This window comes from Electrona antarctica, assembly GCF_951216825.1.
Source record: "Electrona antarctica genome assembly, chromosome: 2".
In the NCBI taxonomy this organism is placed as follows: Eukaryota; Metazoa; Chordata; class Actinopteri; order Myctophiformes; family Myctophidae; genus Electrona; species Electrona antarctica.
The window spans coordinates 33,417,277-33,437,514 of NC_136807.1; the positions used below are offsets into that span (position 1 = coordinate 33,417,277).

Genomic DNA, 20,238 nt, shown 5'->3' on the forward strand with positions numbered 1-20,238 from the left:
ACAACCACCACAATTGTGAAATACTAATATTGTTTTAACATATCATATAGAGTGGTCAAAAACTAATGATGTATTAACAAACAACCAAAAGATATGGACAGCAGCTTTAAATCAATACATATAGGCTACATTATTTGAATCGATCTGTATGGTAGAGTATACATGTTAAATCAATATAACTACTACATCTGCAGTGGTTGGAGGTGGTCTCCATATACTTCCATTGAGACAGACCCTGGAGTTGACAACACCTACTGGTTGACAATACCAATAAAGTTATATCAAGCAGACAAAGCACCGGATTGGACACCAGATCCTCTGCCATCGTATTGTACTTTCAGACATCATTGCAATTACCTCTCTCTGTCTGGAGAGTGAGACAGTAGACATAAAACTTACAGACTATTGTAGCTTTTAAAGCCATTTTGAACAGCAACTCAATTATGTGCAGTTATGTGCAACGTAGTGGTTGTAACTCACTCTATATAGTAAGGCTCTCCTGGGTCACTGAAGGCCTGTTCCCAGTGGTCCGGCAAAAAGCCCCTGGCCCTGGCGATACCTCTGATGTGGATTCCTCCGTTCTCCATCTCCCTGCCATCCCCTCTGTGGGACCCCCGAGGCCGACCAGGAGAATGATGGTCTAGGAGAGCGTTGTTGCTGACCCCTGCAGAGCCTGCAAGGAGCAAAGGACCCTAAATACTTAATCAAACAATGACTAGTGAAAAAGCAGAGCTACAAGACTTAAATGCTGTGAGATTGTAAATCTGCTGGAAAATACAGGTCCATAATAGGTTGAAAGTGGCATGATCTTAAAGGATGCACAGTACTACTGGTACAATCTGGTACTACATCTATGGTGCACACCTGGAGCAAGGCACCGGACTCCAAAAATGCCCCAGCATAACAAATAATAATAAACTAGATAAAGTGCCCCTCGGGGCACAGGTCTCCACCAGGCCAGGTCAGGTTGTGGCCTCCTGGTGGCGCTATAATAGGCCAATGTGAAAGAGTACCATTTCTTCTTACGCCTTGGTTGGCAATTGGATGATTTGAGGGATTTTGTTCCAAAAATGTGTTTTGCAAAAATCCACCTGTTGGTGGCGCTATAACAGGAAAAGGGTGGGATATATTCCTCAGCCTAGAAGGATAGTCTGTGAAAGATTTCACGTAAATTGTACGCTACGTTCCTGATTTGAGGGTTTTTGTTCAAAACGGGCCAATCCTGCAAACTTTGAAATCCAATGTTAACCAATTAGGATGGAATATGAAATATCGGACAGATCCGTTTTGAACACATGACTATAGAGATACTGTATAACGATTTACGGGAGTTTTGGACAGAATCTGGAGGAGTAAAAAATATAATATATAATAATATAATATAAAAAAAAATGTTTTACAAAAGTCGGCCTCCTGGTGGTGCTATAACAGGCCGTTCAGGAAACTTTGGGGCAGAGGTTCATAGTTGGCATCCAGGGAGTGTGCGTGCAAAATTTGGCACCGACCGGGTTAACGGTGCCGGAGATTAGCTGGTAACAGACGGACGGACGGACTCACACACACACGGACGGACACACACACGGACGGAGTGCAAAACATACTCTCTCCCCATGCCTTCGGCCTGGTGGAGACAATAAAGAACAAGCACTCACAAAAACGAATTTCACCCACCGTTTTACTTTACGTAGAACTGTGATCTATCTATCTATCTATCTATCTATCTATCTATCTATCTATCTATCTATCTATCTATCTATCTATCTATCTATCTATCTATCTATAATTGTGGAGGGCCAAACGTATGCATAATTCAAGGTATGGAGCACTAAATGAGGGCAAATATAGACCAAAGAAAAGGGTAATGTGCTTTAGGGACCTTTTGGAGGGGGGCATTTATTGAACAGAGATGATTCCACGCCATGGGACATGTGTGGGAGAGGGACTTTAATGTACGAGTCCCATCGTTACAATGGTGGAAAGCAGAACAGCAGACCTTCTGCTAGGTGTTCCCGGTGAAACCCTGAGGTCAGCATGCAGCCTGTTCCTCCCACTGCGGGACAGAGTGTGATCCAGCATATTCCACCACACGGCGCGCCCAGCTGAGAGAAAACAAGCAAATCTCTCTGCCTGGCTGTCCTTGGGACTGCCCTTCAGCTGTGAGCCTTATATTGGCATGAGGACTCCACAAGGCGTCAAGCATGGCGACTGCCGCAGCACGTGCCAAAGGAGCGGCATGACCCAAGTTTCAGTCCAGCAGATGAGTCAGCAGAGGTCTTGACCTCGGGGGAATTCTCGCCGGCAAACCGACCTGACCGCGTCCTTCTTTCAAATGCCACATTGGTTATTATCTCCCTCCTTGCCTGTGTGGAACACCACCCAATCTGTCTGGCACTGTGCCAGGCTACCTTTCTGCCTCACCTTCGCCATTCTGCCTGTTATCAGACTGTGGATCTCCCTGTTCCTCCACTGCTGGTCTCTCTGTGATCTCGCCACTGCAGCTCCAGCAGTCTACGTCTAAACCTAGCCTGCTTATCTTTCCTGTCACACCACACAGTCTGATTTGTTACCTCCATCAATATACTCCTTGTTTCCACTTCCCTTCCCTTCCCTACCTACCCGCCTGCATGCCTGACCGGCTGCCTGACTGACTGGCTGCCTGGGTGGGTAAAAGCCTGCCTGCATGGGAGGGTAGATGCCTGCCTAATACCTTCTGGAGTGCATGCCTGTCTGTGTGGGTGCGTGCTTGTCTGTGTGGGTGCACGCTTGTCTGTGTGGGTGCATGCTTGTCTGTGTGGGTGCATGCATGTCTGTGTGGGTGCATGCATGTCTGTGTGGGTGCATGTATGTCTGTGTGGGTGCATGCATGTCTGTGTGGTTGCATGCCTGGCTGGGTGGGTGCATGTCTGTCTGTCTGTGTGGGTGCATGCCTGTCTGTGTGGGTGCATGCCTGTCTGTGTGGGTGCATGCCTGTCTGTGTGGGTGCATGCCTGTCTGTGTGGGTGCATGCCTGTCTGTGTGGGCGCATGCCTGTCTGTGTGGGTGCATGCCTGTCTGTGTGGGTTCATGCCTGTCTGGGTGGGGGACATGCCTGTCTGTGTGGGTGCATGCCTGTCTGGGTGGGTGCATGCCTGTCTGGGTGGGTGCATGCCTGTCTGTGTGGGTGCATGCCTGTCTGTGTGGGTGCATGCCTGTCTGTGTGGGTGCATGCCTGTCTGTGTGGGTGCATGCCTGTCTGTGTGGGTGCATGCCTGTCTGGGTGGGTGCATGCCTGTCTGGGTGGGTGCATGTCTACAGTACTATCTGCTTGCCTCCATGCCTCCACACCTCAGGGCAGACTGACCTTCTTGTGGAAGTGATCCAGCAATCGATGTGGCCATTACTCCACAGAGAGACAGTGGCATACTAATTGTTCCAATGATTGATTAATTTGGGTGTCAGCGACAGTGGCTATAGATAGAGGGACACTGCAGTTATCTAGCTGCTGGTTACTGTACAGCCCTTAACAAGGGAGCTTCCCCTTAAAGATACAGATTTTGCTCCCTGACTTGCTCCTATATAAACTTGGGATCCTTATAATGTCGCCTAAACTAACCCTAGTGTCCCTATTCTAGGCTTAACATTCAGCAAAAATAGCCCATCTACAAGCTCAAGCGCTGTGAGGCTTGTAGATCAGCTGTTTTCAGCAAAGAGATGGGAGGGAAAAGAGAAAGGGGTAAAAAGAAGCAGACCAAGTATAGACCCCTGGGAGGACTCCGGGGTATCCTGCTGTCCTTCTCTCAGCTTACTGCACTAGCTCTGATATGACATCAACAACTTATCACAGTCCCTGTAACGGCAGTCCTCTTAGTCATCGTACCGTGCCCCTCACTCGCTCTGCACCGATCTCTATCTGCTGAAGTCAGACTTGCCTGATAAGCCGGAGTCCTCCTCACTGTTGTCTGCCTCGTCTGCTGTCTTTTCCAGGTTGCTGAGGGACTTGCTGCGCGTTCGGAACTTCCGGAGCAGGTTTCGGTGCTCCTGGTAGGTGATGGGCGGGCTCTCGGGACTGATGTGGACGGGTCGCGGCGTGCCGTAGTAGTTCCCTGGGACGGAGGGATGATCAGGTTACGTAAGAGACCGTTTTGCCTTGACAAACGTGCAACTGTAACGAATGCGCTGCACTTTGAACCGCACCGCATGGGCTCCACCGTGTCGCGTGTTCCTCATGCATTTCCTGCACCACTGTTGTGACATTAATTTCTAAGAGAACTGATGCTGCAATGCATCATTCAGGTAATGTCTGAAAGTCGTGTGCTGTATGTAGTGTGAAGGTATATCCATCATCATTATTTCAACAAACAACAACATACAATCTGCATGGTACATTATATTTATGCCACATGACTCCACATCTGAAATGAGGTCATGAGATAAAAGGTTTTGAACATAAAGAAAAGCCCAGGCTCATTCCCGATGGGCGGTCCTGCACATACTGCTGTAGCAGGATCTAGTGTATGTGCATTATTATACTCTCCCCTGGGATCAGTAAAATACTGTGTATTTTCTCCATCTGCTCTGCCGGCTGGAAAACAAATCCAATTAATGTCCGTCTCTCTCTCTCTCTCTCTCTCTATGGTTCAGGGAGATCATGGTTTGAAGGGACACATTACAACCAGGTTACCAGCTGAACATCACTTAGTGCCTTTTTATTTTCTGCCGGCGTTCAGCTACTTTCTGCTGATGATTCTCCTGATTGCTTCCACCAGAGCCGTGCGTCTGTCACTGTCACATGCAAGGCAAGGTGAGGATGACATTTATTGCTCCCATTAAACTCTTATGAATTATGGATGGCTAATCTGTCGGAGGCTTTTAATCAGCGGCACGAGTCAAACCCAGGATGAGGGAGGAGTCCGCAGGATGGGGATACCCTCTACCAGGGGTCTCAAACCTGTGGTCCGTGGATCTTCGGTGGTCCGTGGACCAGCAAAATGACTTTTATTTTATTTTGAATAAAAATAATGACGGCCCATTATTTTTATCTGTAGGACAGCTACCTCTCAAGCCGAGCTCTCGCTGTTAACGCACACCACTGCTTTGTTGTGGGTACTTGAAAACAATAGACCATGTTAACAGTCCATTAGTCATCTCAATGAGGTGCTTAACAAACTTGTTACAGAATACTACAACATTCATGCCTTTCAATAGGCATGTCAGAGATGCAATTATCCCAAACCAGAGAGATCCCATCTTTGCAGTCTGTGCAGAAGCTATAAATATTCACAGCCGTGCATAATGGTCACACCGACTCATGCGTAATGTGGCCAGTGCCGCAATAATTGAGCTGTATAAAACCAGAATCAGGGGAAGGTGCAGATGTATAAATCTGACGAAGAGAATGCATAGTTTGCATGTCTGCATAGTTCTGCTCTTGTGTGTGCAGTTTTCACGACTTTGCGCTGGTCTCATTCACAAAGTTCCTCCATGATTAAGCAGAGCCTACTAGCTAGTTCATGTAGGCTGCATGCTAAACTTAATCATTCACTTCCCCCATTCATGCCTATAAATATGTTTCAGCTTAGGTCACGTTTAGGTCAGCTTTAGCATACTGTTTGAAAACTGGAATTATTATATGGACTAATGCATTTCCTCAGGACTGAACCATTCAAAAACAATAGTACAAAGCACATAACCAGTAGTACCATCCAGCGCTCATGCATTTTTCAGGTGAGTGGGGGAAGTGAATTACTATAGTCCGGCAGCCAAAGTGGACAGGTGGGAAATTTGGTATATAGTCTTTTTTATTGGCCTAAAATATTGTCTATATACATTCATGAATCCACTTGCTGACCGGCTGTCAGTATTGAGCTTTTTTTTTTATAGGGGCTTCTTGTCCAAGAGTTTGGTTCCAGAATCCTTACTGTGTGTGGAGGTGAGCCCCACCAGGTCTAACCTGTAGCGCTCAGCCTCCCGCACAGCCATATAGCACAGCCATAGCCACTTGCCCAAATGTGCCCAAAATGTGCTGACCTCATCACATTTGTGCTGACCTCATCACATTTGTCTATGGCCGTTTTTAGCCCAAGGAGTGTTTTTTGTGCAAAACTAATGCTTGGAATGGATTCAGAATCATGAAAAACCCCTAGTTTGACATGTCACATGCTACTTAAAGCACAAGGAAAGTTTGACATTTTTGACAATTTTGCCTGCCATAGGATGTTAATGGTAGGGTCACAACTAAGAAACCCCTATTAAAACATTGCTCAATACTGACAGCCGGTCAGCAAGTGGATTCATGAATGTATGTATATAGACAATATTTTAGGCCAATAAAAAGGTACCAAATTTCCCACAAAAGAAGCCTGTCGGCTGCCGGACTAATGGCTATGTTTAGAATGCAGCGTACAGAAAACTGATTAGCATATTCTTCCCTCATTAATCAATAAAGAAGAAACAAAGGCCATTATGCAAATAAAGAGAGTAAAATTCTATAATACATTGTGGCCAATTTGTGGAATAATGAATAAATAGATAATCAGTTATTTCAATTGGCGACCATCAGAGACAACATGGAGACATGGGGACACCCCATGTCCCCATGTATGCTCTGTCCCTGATGATCTGTTTATTAACTCATTGTTTTGTAAAAAAGTGCTTATAAATCAAATTATCATTTGATTATCATTGATTATAAAGTACTATTATAGCCTGGAGAAACCTTTTCAGAGGGGTTTGATATAAATAGTAGCCTACAAAATGTAGCTAATGAGCAAATGTAAAATGGTCATGAAAACAGTAGGCCTAGATGAATGATGTTACATGTCTACTGTACTGTAAGTACAATGATGCCAACGGCTCCTTCACCTTTGAACTTGCCGCTCTCCAGCAAAGCTCCCGACTCCTCCAAAGAGAAGAACTCTTCTACTGAGACGAAGTTGTAGTCCACCCCTGAGATCTCCCCTTCTCTGAGCTGTCTGGTCGTACCTGAGGAGAGAAGGTCACATCATATATCACGGACAGCCAAAAATAACTCTTGCGGGCAGCCGGGCACGAGCCAACAAATACTCACACCACTGAAAGAGAACACGTTCAAGGAAACAGAGTGCAATTACAGCTATGGTACCCCTTAGAGAAACACCCGCCACTGTGAAAGGTCCTTTGTGGTTCTGTGCTGATGCTGAAGATTGTGTTTATAATAAACGCATTCACAGATGGGATGAGGGAAAATTCAAGGCTCCACTAAATCCTGTGAAACATTTTGTTGTTGATGTGAAATGGGCCCCCCGGATAACGACCTGCCACCCAATGGGATAACGACACCCCTACCTGCCACCCAATGGCAAGGACGAGCCTGTCAACAGCCTCATCAATAATATATTAACCATATTAAACATTCATGATATATTCAGAAACAGCATATGTTATACTATATTCTTATCCACCATATACATGATGGGCTCTGAGGGCCAGTGGTCTATGTATGAGGTGCATAATTAACCACTTAAATCCTATACACTTTGTTGAAGGGGTTCACCAAGGCCAGGGTCTATCTATTGCCATTAATCTTCGGCAATGGCCTTAAGCGTCAGTATCAAAATTAGGCTGCAATTGACAATAATCTTCGGCAATGGAGCTATAGGAGTTAAGGATGAATCTTCAGAAGATTCACTTTCACTTTCCCCACCTACAGTATAGAGCCTATATGTGTACTACAGTATATCATTATCTAATAATGTAGCACAAATCCTGTATGGAGGTCCCTGGAACAAACTCTTTTCAAATGGGTGTCCACAGCCTAGTCAAAACCATGCCTGGAAAGACTTTTCGTCCACAATGTGTAAGGACAAAACCGCCATGAAATCCATGTACAGGGATACAATACACAAAATATATCCCTCTGTCTCCAAATGGCTATTGCACATTCACAGATTCATCAACACTCATCAAGCCAGTCTATCGGGTGATGTGTAATTGTGTATAACTCGCCCATTGCCCTCTAATGAGACCTCTGTCATTTTGACCTTGAGATGAGCAATTCCTTCACTGGGTATAAAATTAGCCCAGGGCCCAAACCGAGGACACGTGTCTGTCCTTCTGCTGTTGAAACACACATCACAGCAGGACTCGAGTCACACCCACCCAGATACCACATAAAACCTGTGATTAATGCACTGCTTCCCTCAGCTACAATGACACACACATGCTGGCACAGGGCATACGCATTCCATACTCGCACACGGACATGCACGCGCGCGCACGCACATACTGCAACATACACATATTGCAATCTCTACCGTCTACTACACAATGTTTATTCACACAGACAAGTGGACACATTGATAAAAATGCATGCACACACACACACACACACACACACACACACACACACACACACACACACACACACACACACACACACACACACACACACACACACACACACACACACACACACACACACACACACACACACACACACACACACACACACACATAAATGTCAAGCACAAGACTGCCTTAAGCCTGACCCCCTTCGAAGTCTATTTACAAATCCTAATCGGAAACAGAAGATGAGTCTCTAATTAAACATCTGATAGCAAATCTCCTGATGGTCTTTGACGTGTCTATAACTCTTCTCCTCCCCTGAGGGCACACAGTATCTGTGCTGCTGATATGGAGGGAGGCAGGGATTCATTATCTATGTACCCTCCCTCCCAGATATATATGACATGTCAGTGGGAAGAAGAGTAGCGGTATTATTGACATCTTCCTCCCTGTCGTTTGCCTGTAGGCGCCACGCTCTGATCCCACAGGGGGGGGTGTGATGGGTAATTACACAGGAGTGTATCAACACCCCAGAGTAAGCTGTCCATCAAGACCGGGGAACGCAGATAGCTGCCCCATGAATCCTTCCACTGGAAACGTTGAAAAGCTGTCAGTCTGCCAGCGCTGGCGTATTAGAATAAACCATTTGTGTCTTATCCGCTCTCTGACTGATTCCGGAGACAATTACAGAACTCCAACCGTTGGTTCTATGACCCATCTGTCTGAAGCACCCAGAGTGTCAGACACACATGTACGAGTACAAACCTACACTGTTGTTTCTCAACTAGTGCATGAATACTTATTTCATTATAGTCAATTTAAGAAGATTTTTTAACTAATAGGCATAGCATGGGGAAAAATCTTGAAATTATATAATGACTGGGCTTGATACTGTATATATGTAGTTGTGTGTGGTGTCACACACCAGAAATAGCACATCTATGCATGTCTGTGACACGCAAGCTTGTAGATCGGAGATTTTGGTGCGAGACTCCGGCATTCAACAAAGTATAAATTGCTGTAGGCAGCTCCTATTTAACAGCATTTCTTATAAATTGAACTGAAAATTAAAAAATCACACCCGTGTGAACTGAGTGGTGTAAGGTCTGTCTGACGTAATGAAATCATGTCTGACGTAATGAAATCACACCCGGGTGTGATTTCATTACCTGGCTTTGTTTGTGCAGAAAAAATGAGCATGGTTGCTATGTTCACCCTGTTCACCCGGGTGTGATTTCATTACGTCATTACAACAGGGTGAACATAGCAACCATGCTCATTTTTTCTGCACAAAAAAGCCAGTTGTAGGAGTGGTTTACACCACTCAAAAATCATGAACAAAATACTATACCCTCAAATGTTTTGTTCTATCAAATGCAACATTATAACTAGAACTGCACTCTTTCGAGTGCCTACTCACAAGTGGGCCATAAATGGCCTACTATAGTGCACAAGCAGAGCGCGCAACTACCTGTGAGTGGGGAGTGTTGGCTGATGAATGAATATCAACATCCTAATACATCCTAATACTCAAATTAATTACACCTATGTATATGTATGTATATGTATACATATGTAATTTGTAAGTTGATTAGTGGTATACTCTGCGCCCCGTTTGATGCGTATGTATTGTAGCAGCATATGACGTCAGGTATAACTGGTATAACTAGCTCTCAATGATGACGTAATAAAGATGTGGATTAATCGGCTTTCGATGGTGACGTATATGTCGATCAGTGTCGGGTGGATTAAAGGAAAGGTGAAAGGTGGAAAGGAAATGCCTCTATGTATATGTATATGTAATTTGTAAGTTGATTAGCGGTATACTGTGGTTACTTTGCGCTCCGTTTGATGCGTATGTATCGTAGCAGCATATGACGTCAGGGTATAACTGGTATAACTAGCTCTCAATGATGACGTAATAAAGATGTGGATTAAAGGACCCAATGCCAGGGTGTAATTGGTTTTCGATGGTGACGTAATGACGATATGTTTTATGTCGGGAGGATTAAAGGTAATGCCCCTATGTATACATGTATGTATACATATATGTAATCTGACACCACTGCCATATCAAGCACAAGTAGTCATTACGTCATACGCTGGCACGGCGCATACGCATCAAACGGCGACATAGACGAAAACTATTACTTGTGCGCTCTGCTTGCGCAAGTAATTAGCTCCAACCGGTTCCTTTCTCCTCCATCAGGCGCCCCGACTGACCAGGTGGAGGCAGTATAGAGACCAGGATTACTGCATGCATTTGGGTGAGCGTACAAAGGAACACAGGGAGCATGCAAACTCCACACAGAAAGGCCCGTTCGCCAACCCCACCTATAGGGTATGAGCGTTGATGATGCAGAGGAGAGAACACGCCCCCAGCGGCCACATCGTCCCCACCCCGGCAGTAATCGAGCCCAGGACCTTCTAGCTGGGAGGAGGCAGCGCTACCGACTGCACCACTGTGCCCTGTATACTATATGCATTATATTCTGTTGTGGGGAGGTATTGTGCTAGTGGTCAAAATACTAGTATTCCAGAACTCAAAACAGACTGGGCCACTGCACTATAAGCCATTATAAGAAATGGTGATATATGTGAAAATGTTGATATTCATATACTGTACAATACATGTTGTATAAGTCGTGCAAACAAAATACAGGACAACGTGGAGAACATGGTCGTTAGCAGTTTGCACACAGGAAGCAAAAAGGCATCATTAAAGGAACACTTTACCTTTTGTCAACGTTATCTCCATATGCCAGTCCTCATTAATGCTAACTATAGGGTGGTAATTGCGGTCAATTCACTCTGGGTCTCAGAGGAGGATTGTGGAGGACTCAAAAATGTACCTCATCAGCAGGGAGTTCAAGCTAATGGAAACAGCCTTTATCTTCCTGGAATGTTTGCACACTCAGGTTGTAGACACAGTTGTGGGATCAATACAAAACAAGACAAAAGAGTCTAAAAACTCCACTATAGCGACCCCTTGAGGCATACTGATCCTTACAGAAGTGCTTTGAAACAACCGACATTGTATCTTTAGACCCAAAGGGTTTTAACACAGAAAACAAGTAGACATTAGACAAGAAGAAATGCCAAGAGTCACCAAAATCAGAAGGGCTCATCCCGCAATCCGCCTGTTAGTTCATGAAATATTGGCCTGAGGGTGGCGCTACTGTACATGAATGGTCATAGCGTGATTACAATTACAGCTCCGCACAGGACTGTGTTCTTAGTCCAGCCCCTCCCATTGGATGTCTAACCATTCCCACAGTGGTTTCATTTATAACTGCCCGCAGTTAATTTCTGAATGCCTGCTCCTAGCCTGCAGCAAAATTCAAGTACCGTCTAGTCCTGCTGAGCCCCACAATATCCAATGTCCATTGGGGACCCAAACAGAATGTGAGAGAGAGAGAGAGAGAGAGAGAGAGAGAGAGAGAGAGAGAGAGACACACACACACACACACACACACACACACACACACACACACACACACACACACACACACACACACACACACACACACACACACACACACACACACACACACAGAGAACGGCTGAGAGATAGAGAGATGACCATTTCAGCACCATGGACAGCGACACATCACGCTGACCTCTTACTGCTCAACAGTAGGTTATTAGTAAGTAGATGCATACTGTATACTAGTATAGTTGTTTGTAACAACAACGTTTCTAAATAATGTTCTCCTCTGCCTTTAGCCACAAGATAAATGTGTTCATATCAGACTTCCTTTGCTTTGCTTTTGATTTGTAATCTCCTGCTTTGAGTTTCTTTTCAACTTTGTTTGTTGACTCCATGCTCAAACTGTGCTCTCCCCGAACTGTTGCGTGGTTCAGGTGCACTGCATCTGGTTTATCGCAGGACGCTGAGGGACCTGCCATTCCCGCCCGCATCAAATTAAAAGCCACGGGTCAGGGCCAGTACCCACGGGATCCCAATCCCAATGCATGGCTCTAATTCAAACGCTTAGAGTTCCAGTGAGCATGAATAAACTTAGCGTAGTCTCATGTTAATGAACCCAGTTCCCAGTGTGCAAAATTAAAATTGACCGGGCTAGGCAAAAGGCCACAGGGTCACCAAAATCACTGGGGTGCATCCTCTGGGGAGCATAAATGTGAACAACTAAATCAGCAAGCATCTAGCTCTGATGATATGCACAACCTACCTCTGAGACACAAAACGATCGGTATCCGGAATGCTCGCCTTTAAACATGCTCACCCTCGTTTTTTTCCCACCAACCTCACGCCGACCGCTGTTTTACAGAGTATAAGATTAGAAATAAGTTTAAGGTTAGGCATAGTTTTATTGAGGTTAAGTTTAGGAAAAGGTTAGGTTTGGCACCGTTTTTTACTCAGGTTAAGACTGAGCAGTTCTGCCGGGTCTATGGCCGGGGCGAGCTTTCCAGTATTCGAACGATCAGACAGAAAGGGTACTGTACTACAGGTATATTGACCATTAGTGACAAGGACGACGATACCTACAGTACGGGTTGAAAACATGTGAAGTGTTCCTTTAAATGAAGGTGTTAAATCAGCTAAACATAATGCTGGTCACACAGATCTGCTGCAATACTACAGTCAGCATAATACTCCACAAATTAACCTGCTCCCCAAGGTTATCACCACACACAGTAAGGATCCTGGCTGGTTAGGTAGAGTGTGTGCACAGTGCACACACATTCATTAGACTGCAATCTCCTCCACTTTGGCACTCACAGACTAATTCCCCCCCCCTCTAACATTATTGATATATGTCCTGCATTTACCTAATTCTGTCATTCATTTCCATGTTAATGTCCTGTTCTGCTGACGGGCTCTCTGTAATTATGCTCCTTTCATCAGTGCCAACTCCAACAACGCAGCACACATCCTCTTTAAGGAGAGAAGCATCACGATGCCCTCCGAACGTCAGAGCAGTAGATCGAGAGATATATTTAGTTTCATTTTCTCATAATGAAAAGAAAATGCAGATCAAACATAGACACCATCCTCCTATTGCTATTATAGGTCATATTAGCGTGATTAAAAGCTAAACAAAATAGCAATGCCATTCAATGAGCACAATTCTAAAACATAAAGGGTCATCATGACTCACAGTGATCCTACCTACCACTAGCATTATTTATCAGTAGAAAAGCAAAGTCTCCATTAATAGTAGTTACATACAGGCTGTAAGTTCCTGTAGGGGGCCTCAACGAGCCACTGATGAAAACTATTCGGCGTCAACTTCCTGTACCATCCATCACAGCTGCTGCATCCAGGACGAAAAGACAGAACAAAGAAAGGTAGGTCTGTCTAAACATGAAGACTGAAGACGGAAGTGTCCCGGACACTTTTTATTCCTCCCTGCAGGTGGTCTGCAAAGGGATCAGATGGTTCCCAAGCCATGTCAGGCTGAGGCTAAGTGTGCATGTACAGTATGAGATGTTCTGTGTGTGTGTGTGTGTGTGTGTGTGTGTGTGTGTGTGTGTGTGTGTGTGTGTGTGTGTGCGTGCATGCGCGTGAGTGTGTGGGCATGGGAACCACAGCATCTTACTGTGTCGCCTCACGGTTGCCGGCAGATCAGGGGATTATGCAGCCGTGGAGGGGAGGGGGCGGAGCTTTCCTTGTTGACACTCACAACTAAAAGGAATGCACTGGGAGAGAGGCAGGAAGTTGTTTCACAAGTCTAGCCAGCTCCACAGCGCCACCACCGGGCTGCCTGTGTTCAGTATAAAACAGGCTATCAATCCATAAGAGCACAAGGAAAAATACACAATGTGTAGTAGGTCTGAATCCTGAATTCAAAGCCCGAAAATCAAACTTTCATCAACCAACCTCACTCCATCGGTCCACATTTGATTAAAAAATGCTTTGATAGCAGCAGAACCGCTCGCGGCTCCACGCTGCACATAGGGGTGATTGATTTGAGTACAGTCGTAGGCACTTTTACACAATATAAATATTCATAGTCCCATGTTTGGAGGCAGTTTGTTGTTCCTTGCACCATCTTGGGAGTGGTGACCTGTGCCTTGTTCTGTCAAGCCGTGTGCTGTGGCGTGTGGCGTGGTGTCAGCCTGTCTCACATGACCTACTTCCTAGACTCAAGGAGAGATTAGCAGCAACTCCCCTCTGCCACAGTGCCACAGCCAGGCTAATTCGCAACGATAAGGTGGCCTGTCTCTTCCCTTCTAGTACAAGAAAACAAATACCCACAATAACATGAGAGGATGAGAGAGTCTCCATCATCACAGCATATTCTCTCCTAACCCTCGGGCAGTAGTGGTCACAACAGTTCACCCTCCTCAAGCCCTTTTGACCGTGACGTCATTTCAGAGGATTAACATATTAGCGTAGCAACAGATGTACTACGACCAACTACCGTTGGCAGCAACTGGACTTGATTTTATTCAGAGGCATCAAACTCAAGCGGTCCACAGTACAGTATGTCCTGCTACAGTATGCAGGATACAATGTGTGTGCTTAAGAAGAGACCATGGGGTGTACTCTATACTGAAGCACTACAGATGCTTGTTGAGGACACTCTTATATGCGCTCATTATCAATGTTGATAGACTGCACAGACACAGTATTATCCAGATATCCACTGTAGGAGATTGAGTACAATTTAAATATAAATGTACATAGTACAGCGCAGACCAATGTCTAGTATGAGACTCTAAAGGGCCGGCCATACCAAGGACTATACATATTACAGTACTTTTTTAGAAATCATACAAACTCAAGTGGATGGCAGAGTCACACCAACTACAATGAAGACAGGCAAACAATACATTGAGGTCATGTTCAGAGCGATTTGATGAACAATAGAAACACAAAGATGCAAATAACGATCCCCCTTGAATTTACACAATGTCATGTTTAACACAGCACTCATGTTCAACATGTTTACAGGTTGGATGCTCACACCATATGTTTATAGTAAATATTATAATTATCATTATTGGTGGGGATGGCCCTTGAGAATATTTAATTGTATTATGTTTCTAAATTAAAAGATCTTCTTATCTCTCTGCTCTTACAGTACCTGGATCTATCCTGGGTTTCACACTTGCTGCTGTTGCTGCTACAACACCTTCATTTCACCACATCAATAAAGGTTTATATCTGATCTTATAAACAGATAGAGACAGATAGGACTCTGTGAACTAAAAATCACAACCAGGATTACCTTCCATCCTGACAGTAGTGAAGACAGGAACAGACAAAGCAACAGACAGTGACGAGGAAAGGAACAGGAAAGTGCCAGAGATAATAAAGCCAGTGGTGTGACAGTACGGACAGTTGCTATGAAAAAGTCAAGTCAAGTTCGTACTCGCAAAACACCAATTTCAGTGTATTTGCACATTGTTGTCCATGTACATCTTTTCAAAGGGTCATTAATTTAATGACCCTTTGAAAAGATTTTATTTTATCATTATTTAGTCTCTATGCAATTGTACTTGTAATGCCTTTTACAAGGGAGCCCTGTTATTATTCTGGACCTAATTGGTAGATAAGCAATAATACCACCAGCATACTGTACTTACTATAAAGCAACAGAAAGTCTGAATATCACATAACAAATACAGAGTTGGTTGAAAGCAGAGTGACAACTTGTAGTTGTCAGTTTCCAAACCTTTCCATCCAAGGACCCCCAAAAAGCCAAATAGCCTCTCGCTGTGGCCCCCGTACTGCAAAATGGCTTAAAACCCCCCCACAAATTTCTAAATTGGCCCCCCTGGTGGCCCCCACTTTGAAAGCACGTGGGATAGAACAGAAAACTTACAGGGTACTGCACGGAGGTAGAGGTTCTCTCGGATGACCTGTTGAAGCTGGCTGTCCATGGACCCCGGAGTGAAGCACTTGCTCAAATACAACCTGAGGTCTTTGCACAATGTGGAGCCTGATGGAGATACAGAGGAAGAAATTAAAACTACAGACATCGGCAAGCAACAGCAGTGTCATATTGGTTAGTCTAAGTGTGTTTATGGCCCGTGAAACAGATTGACAGCTTAAGCTAACATACGGTACCAAGGTTTGTAGTCACCGGCTTGGATTTATCGCTGTCATCTGCAAATGACCCTTTCATGAGCGCATACACATACACACACACACACACACACACACACACACACACACGCACAAACAAACAAACAAACAAACAAGCACACACGCACGCACGAACGCACGCACGCACGCACGCACGCACGCACACACGCACACACACACAAGCGTGTGCGTGCGTATAACATGCACACATCTTTCTTCTAAACACCTCACAACACAACACATTCATCCTGAACATTTAACAGTGAATCTTCCTGTCTCGTATGCGTATCCTAATAACACGCAGTGGTAGTGTATCACATGAAACAGTGAGGCTTCCAGCGGTCCGTAACTGGATCAGAGCTGATCAGCAGGCCTTCTATCGCTCAGCCTGATCTATTAATTTCATCTCAAGAGCTTTATGGCCTTTGATGACAGGTCACTTGCTGTTATGGATGGCCCTGAGTGCATCACAAGCTTGTCAGTCTGACAGACGAGCAGTCCTCCAGCGGCGCCCACCCACCCAACCCCAGGCCACCGTCTGTTACAGTGGCTCTGCCCAGTAGCAGATTGAATTTGTTGGCCGATTAAAACGCATGTAATAAAACTTTATTAGCTGAGGCAGTCCACTGCACACACACATACAGTACTGTATGACTGGCCACATGTGGTCAATGCGATTGGCCTTGAAGTACAATGCAAAGCCTACAGCGTTTTGGGAGAAACTAATTGGCTTTTATTAATTATGCTGTGGAAAAGGCTTCCCAGAAACGTACTTCGTTAATAGAATCAGAAAATGGGCTTCATGATGTTTACTGGATACAGTATAAACACGTGACAGTCTGAGAGCTCACATGTTTTATGGCAAGCTGTCATGACGGGATGAAACATGCATGGATGGTCAGACATCTTTGTACACGGTCAGAAGGTTGCCATCTACAGTATGGGCTGCCATTAAAGTGAAGCACGACTTTCATGACAGGCCTCAAGGTTATGCATCTGAGATACCCAAGAAAACATGTGAGTGAAACTTCAAGCCTCCAAACCCCTGACAGCAGAGTGAGTATGCATGCCTTGTGCATTGTGCATAAATTCAATCTGCTATACCAGGAACACAATTGTGCGCATAAGTTGTTGCAGGACTAAATAAACATCTACCTGTATGAATATGGGTGGCCGGTCTTTGTATGCTACATCATAGCCTTCACTTGTGTAGAATATTAATAATAATACAATTATTTGTTCTAATAAATCAAACATTTATGCAATCAGAGAGAGAGAGAGAGAGAGAGAGAAAGAGAGAGAGAGAGAGAGAGAGAGAGAGAGAGAGAGAGAGAGAGAGAGAGAGACAGGCAGACACAGACAGAACTGGCTGCCTAGAGAAGACAGACTGTGTTCACTGTTCACTCTGCTCTCAAGGGGAGGTGGATACAGAGCTACACTTTCTGTTATAATGTGACATATATAAAGACATCAGAGAATCATTCTTCCCTAAATTTCAAGAAAAATATAAAGGATTTGAATCCACCATTAATAACTCATCACTTCAATATGTTGGGAGAACAGTCCAAATGCACAGTTTTGGCAGCAAAATACGTGTGTAGTCACGTGTGTAGAGATCAAGCACACTTACAGTCTATGGAACACACTCAGTTCTGGCAAAATATTAAGAATCTTCCTGATAGACAAGATGACAGACATAAATGTATTCATATTTGGTGGATATTCTCCTGTAGAGAATGTCCATGTGATTTGACACCACTGTCTCAATTGATCGGTTGAACTTGGGAACTGCCCCAGTGCACAGTCCCTATAAGCTGCTTGACAGAGAGGAGAATGGAGGAAAGCAATGTTGCAATAGCCAACACTTTGGGGGACTCAGCAGGAGCAAGTTATGAATTCATATTAGGCCTGCCTCATTTCATCTTGATCATTTATCATTTTGCCAGGTTCTGTGAAAAAAGGTGACAGCATGAGTCTGCAGTGTTTGATTCTTCCAACTGTTTTGAGGAGTACACAATGAGCTTTCCTGAAAGACTTTAAATCATTCGTTAATGTTTTGGTGACATAATGTAGCTACTATGAAAATAAGTGAATATACCAAATTATTCAATCACTGCATTTTTTGGACACAATATGCATGTGCGTATGGGGATTATGGACTACATTCCTATACAGTACATGCGCATGTGGGTCTTGACGCTTGTGCTGTTCGCTCACCTGGTGTGTCTGGTACAAATGACATCAGGGCTTGTATGTATGTGTGCAGTAAATGTCACACAAGGACGTGCATTGATGATTGACCTCATGGCCGTGAGGTAGCCAGAGATAATACATGGATCATTTACTGCATTGTTAAACTGCTAATGCCTCTTAAAAACAGGGACAGCATCCTTGAGCTGTCCAAATCAGAGTTTTGGCCTATCCAGATTGGAATCAGATTACTTATATTAAGTCTGTAGAGCATAAAACCACATGTCAGATTGGTTTGAAATGTGATTCAAATCTGATTTCCAAATTTGAATACACAAATCAAATCTGATCACTTGAAAATAACAGTTTGGACAACCAGTCCTAATGATCAGATTTGAGAAACAAATCAGATTTGTCTGCAGTTTGAACAAAACCTTGGCTCTGAGGCATGGGGAGGAGGGCAGGGGGGGTTGGGGTAGTCCTGGCAATGTGAACTCATCCATCACTGTCCACAGTGCCACTATCCAGGGAGGACCAGCCACACTTCACAATGATAATGTATCCATTGGTGGCCGAGGGACCAGGAATAACGCTTCTCATTTATACTACTTTGGCCGATTTAGCCATCAATCCTGGCCAGCAAGGCCATCGCGAGGCGCGGTCAGGTGACACAGCTGGTGACATATTGCTCTGTTCAGACCCCCCCCCCCCAACCCCCCCCTTATAAATACCAAGGCCCCTCGAGGCTGACGGACAACTGTATAGCCGCATCAGCCTCAACACGCTTGTCATGTGTGTTATCAAGATTTTTGACCTCCGGCCTCCACATATTGACCGAACGCCTTGACACATCCAGACTAATTAATGACAGTGGTGGTGAATATAGGCTACTCTACTAAATACCAAGTATTCAAAAGTACAAATTATGAAGTGGATTTTCTTTTTGTTAATTACTGTATTGAAATGTAGAAGATTTCCAAAGAAAATGTGAAAAAACTAACAAACAATTTTACAGAAATGTTCAAATGTTCAAAAGTGAAAATAGTGGTAGTGTGGTGCGGTGCATTGTGAGCTTGTAGATCGGCTATTTTCACTTTTTGAATTAGGGCTTAAGTGGTTAATTCATAATATATGATTGTAAGTTTGGGGCCGCCAAAGAGTCCCTTCGTAGAAATGTAATGGAGTCAAAAGTACAATATTTCCATTGAAAATGTAGCGGAGTGAAAGTCATGCGCTGGCAAAAAAGATATCCTAAAATGCACTTTAAGTACAGTAGTACTCAATTAAATGTAGTTACAGTAGTTACTACTGTCCACCACTGCAAATTAACGACAGCAAATCGGTGACAGAATGTTACAGGCTACAGATTGTGCCTGTCACAGAGTCAGAGTGGTGGTTAAGTAACACACATTATGGATGACTGGATACAAATGTGAGAGATTCTTCATGATGTTGTAGCGTAATGGAGTGTAACAGAATGTAAAAGAACTCTGAACATCTAAAACTGTCTTTAATGTTGAAGTGGCAGCTGGAGTGTCCTTTTCAAGCAAGGTTATTATAGATAACTAAAACTAATGAGATAATGAAAAAAGGGGGGGAAAGACATTTTGCTAAAGGAAAAAGATAACTAACTGAAACTGTATTGATAAAAACTAAATAATCAAACCCTCTTACAATGTATTGAAATG

At 44.2% G+C, this 20,238-nt stretch overlaps 1 protein-coding gene across 1 annotated transcript in view; it reads right to left on the reverse strand.

The window, feature by feature from the left end:
• The window catches only part of magixb (MAGI family member, X-linked b), a gene marked incomplete at both ends in the record, with an annotated part of 76,128 nt that overhangs the window by 38,992 nt on the left and 16,898 nt on the right, over positions 1–20,238 (reverse strand). Inside the window, 4 exons of the mRNA XM_079515071.1 lie at positions 481–673; positions 3,909–4,082; positions 6,841–6,960; positions 16,098–16,214. Of these exons, the coding sequence (XP_079371197.1) occupies positions 481–673; positions 3,909–4,082; positions 6,841–6,960; positions 16,098–16,214 (604 nt within the window). The remainder of the gene's footprint in view (positions 1–480; positions 674–3,908; positions 4,083–6,840; positions 6,961–16,097; positions 16,215–20,238) is intronic.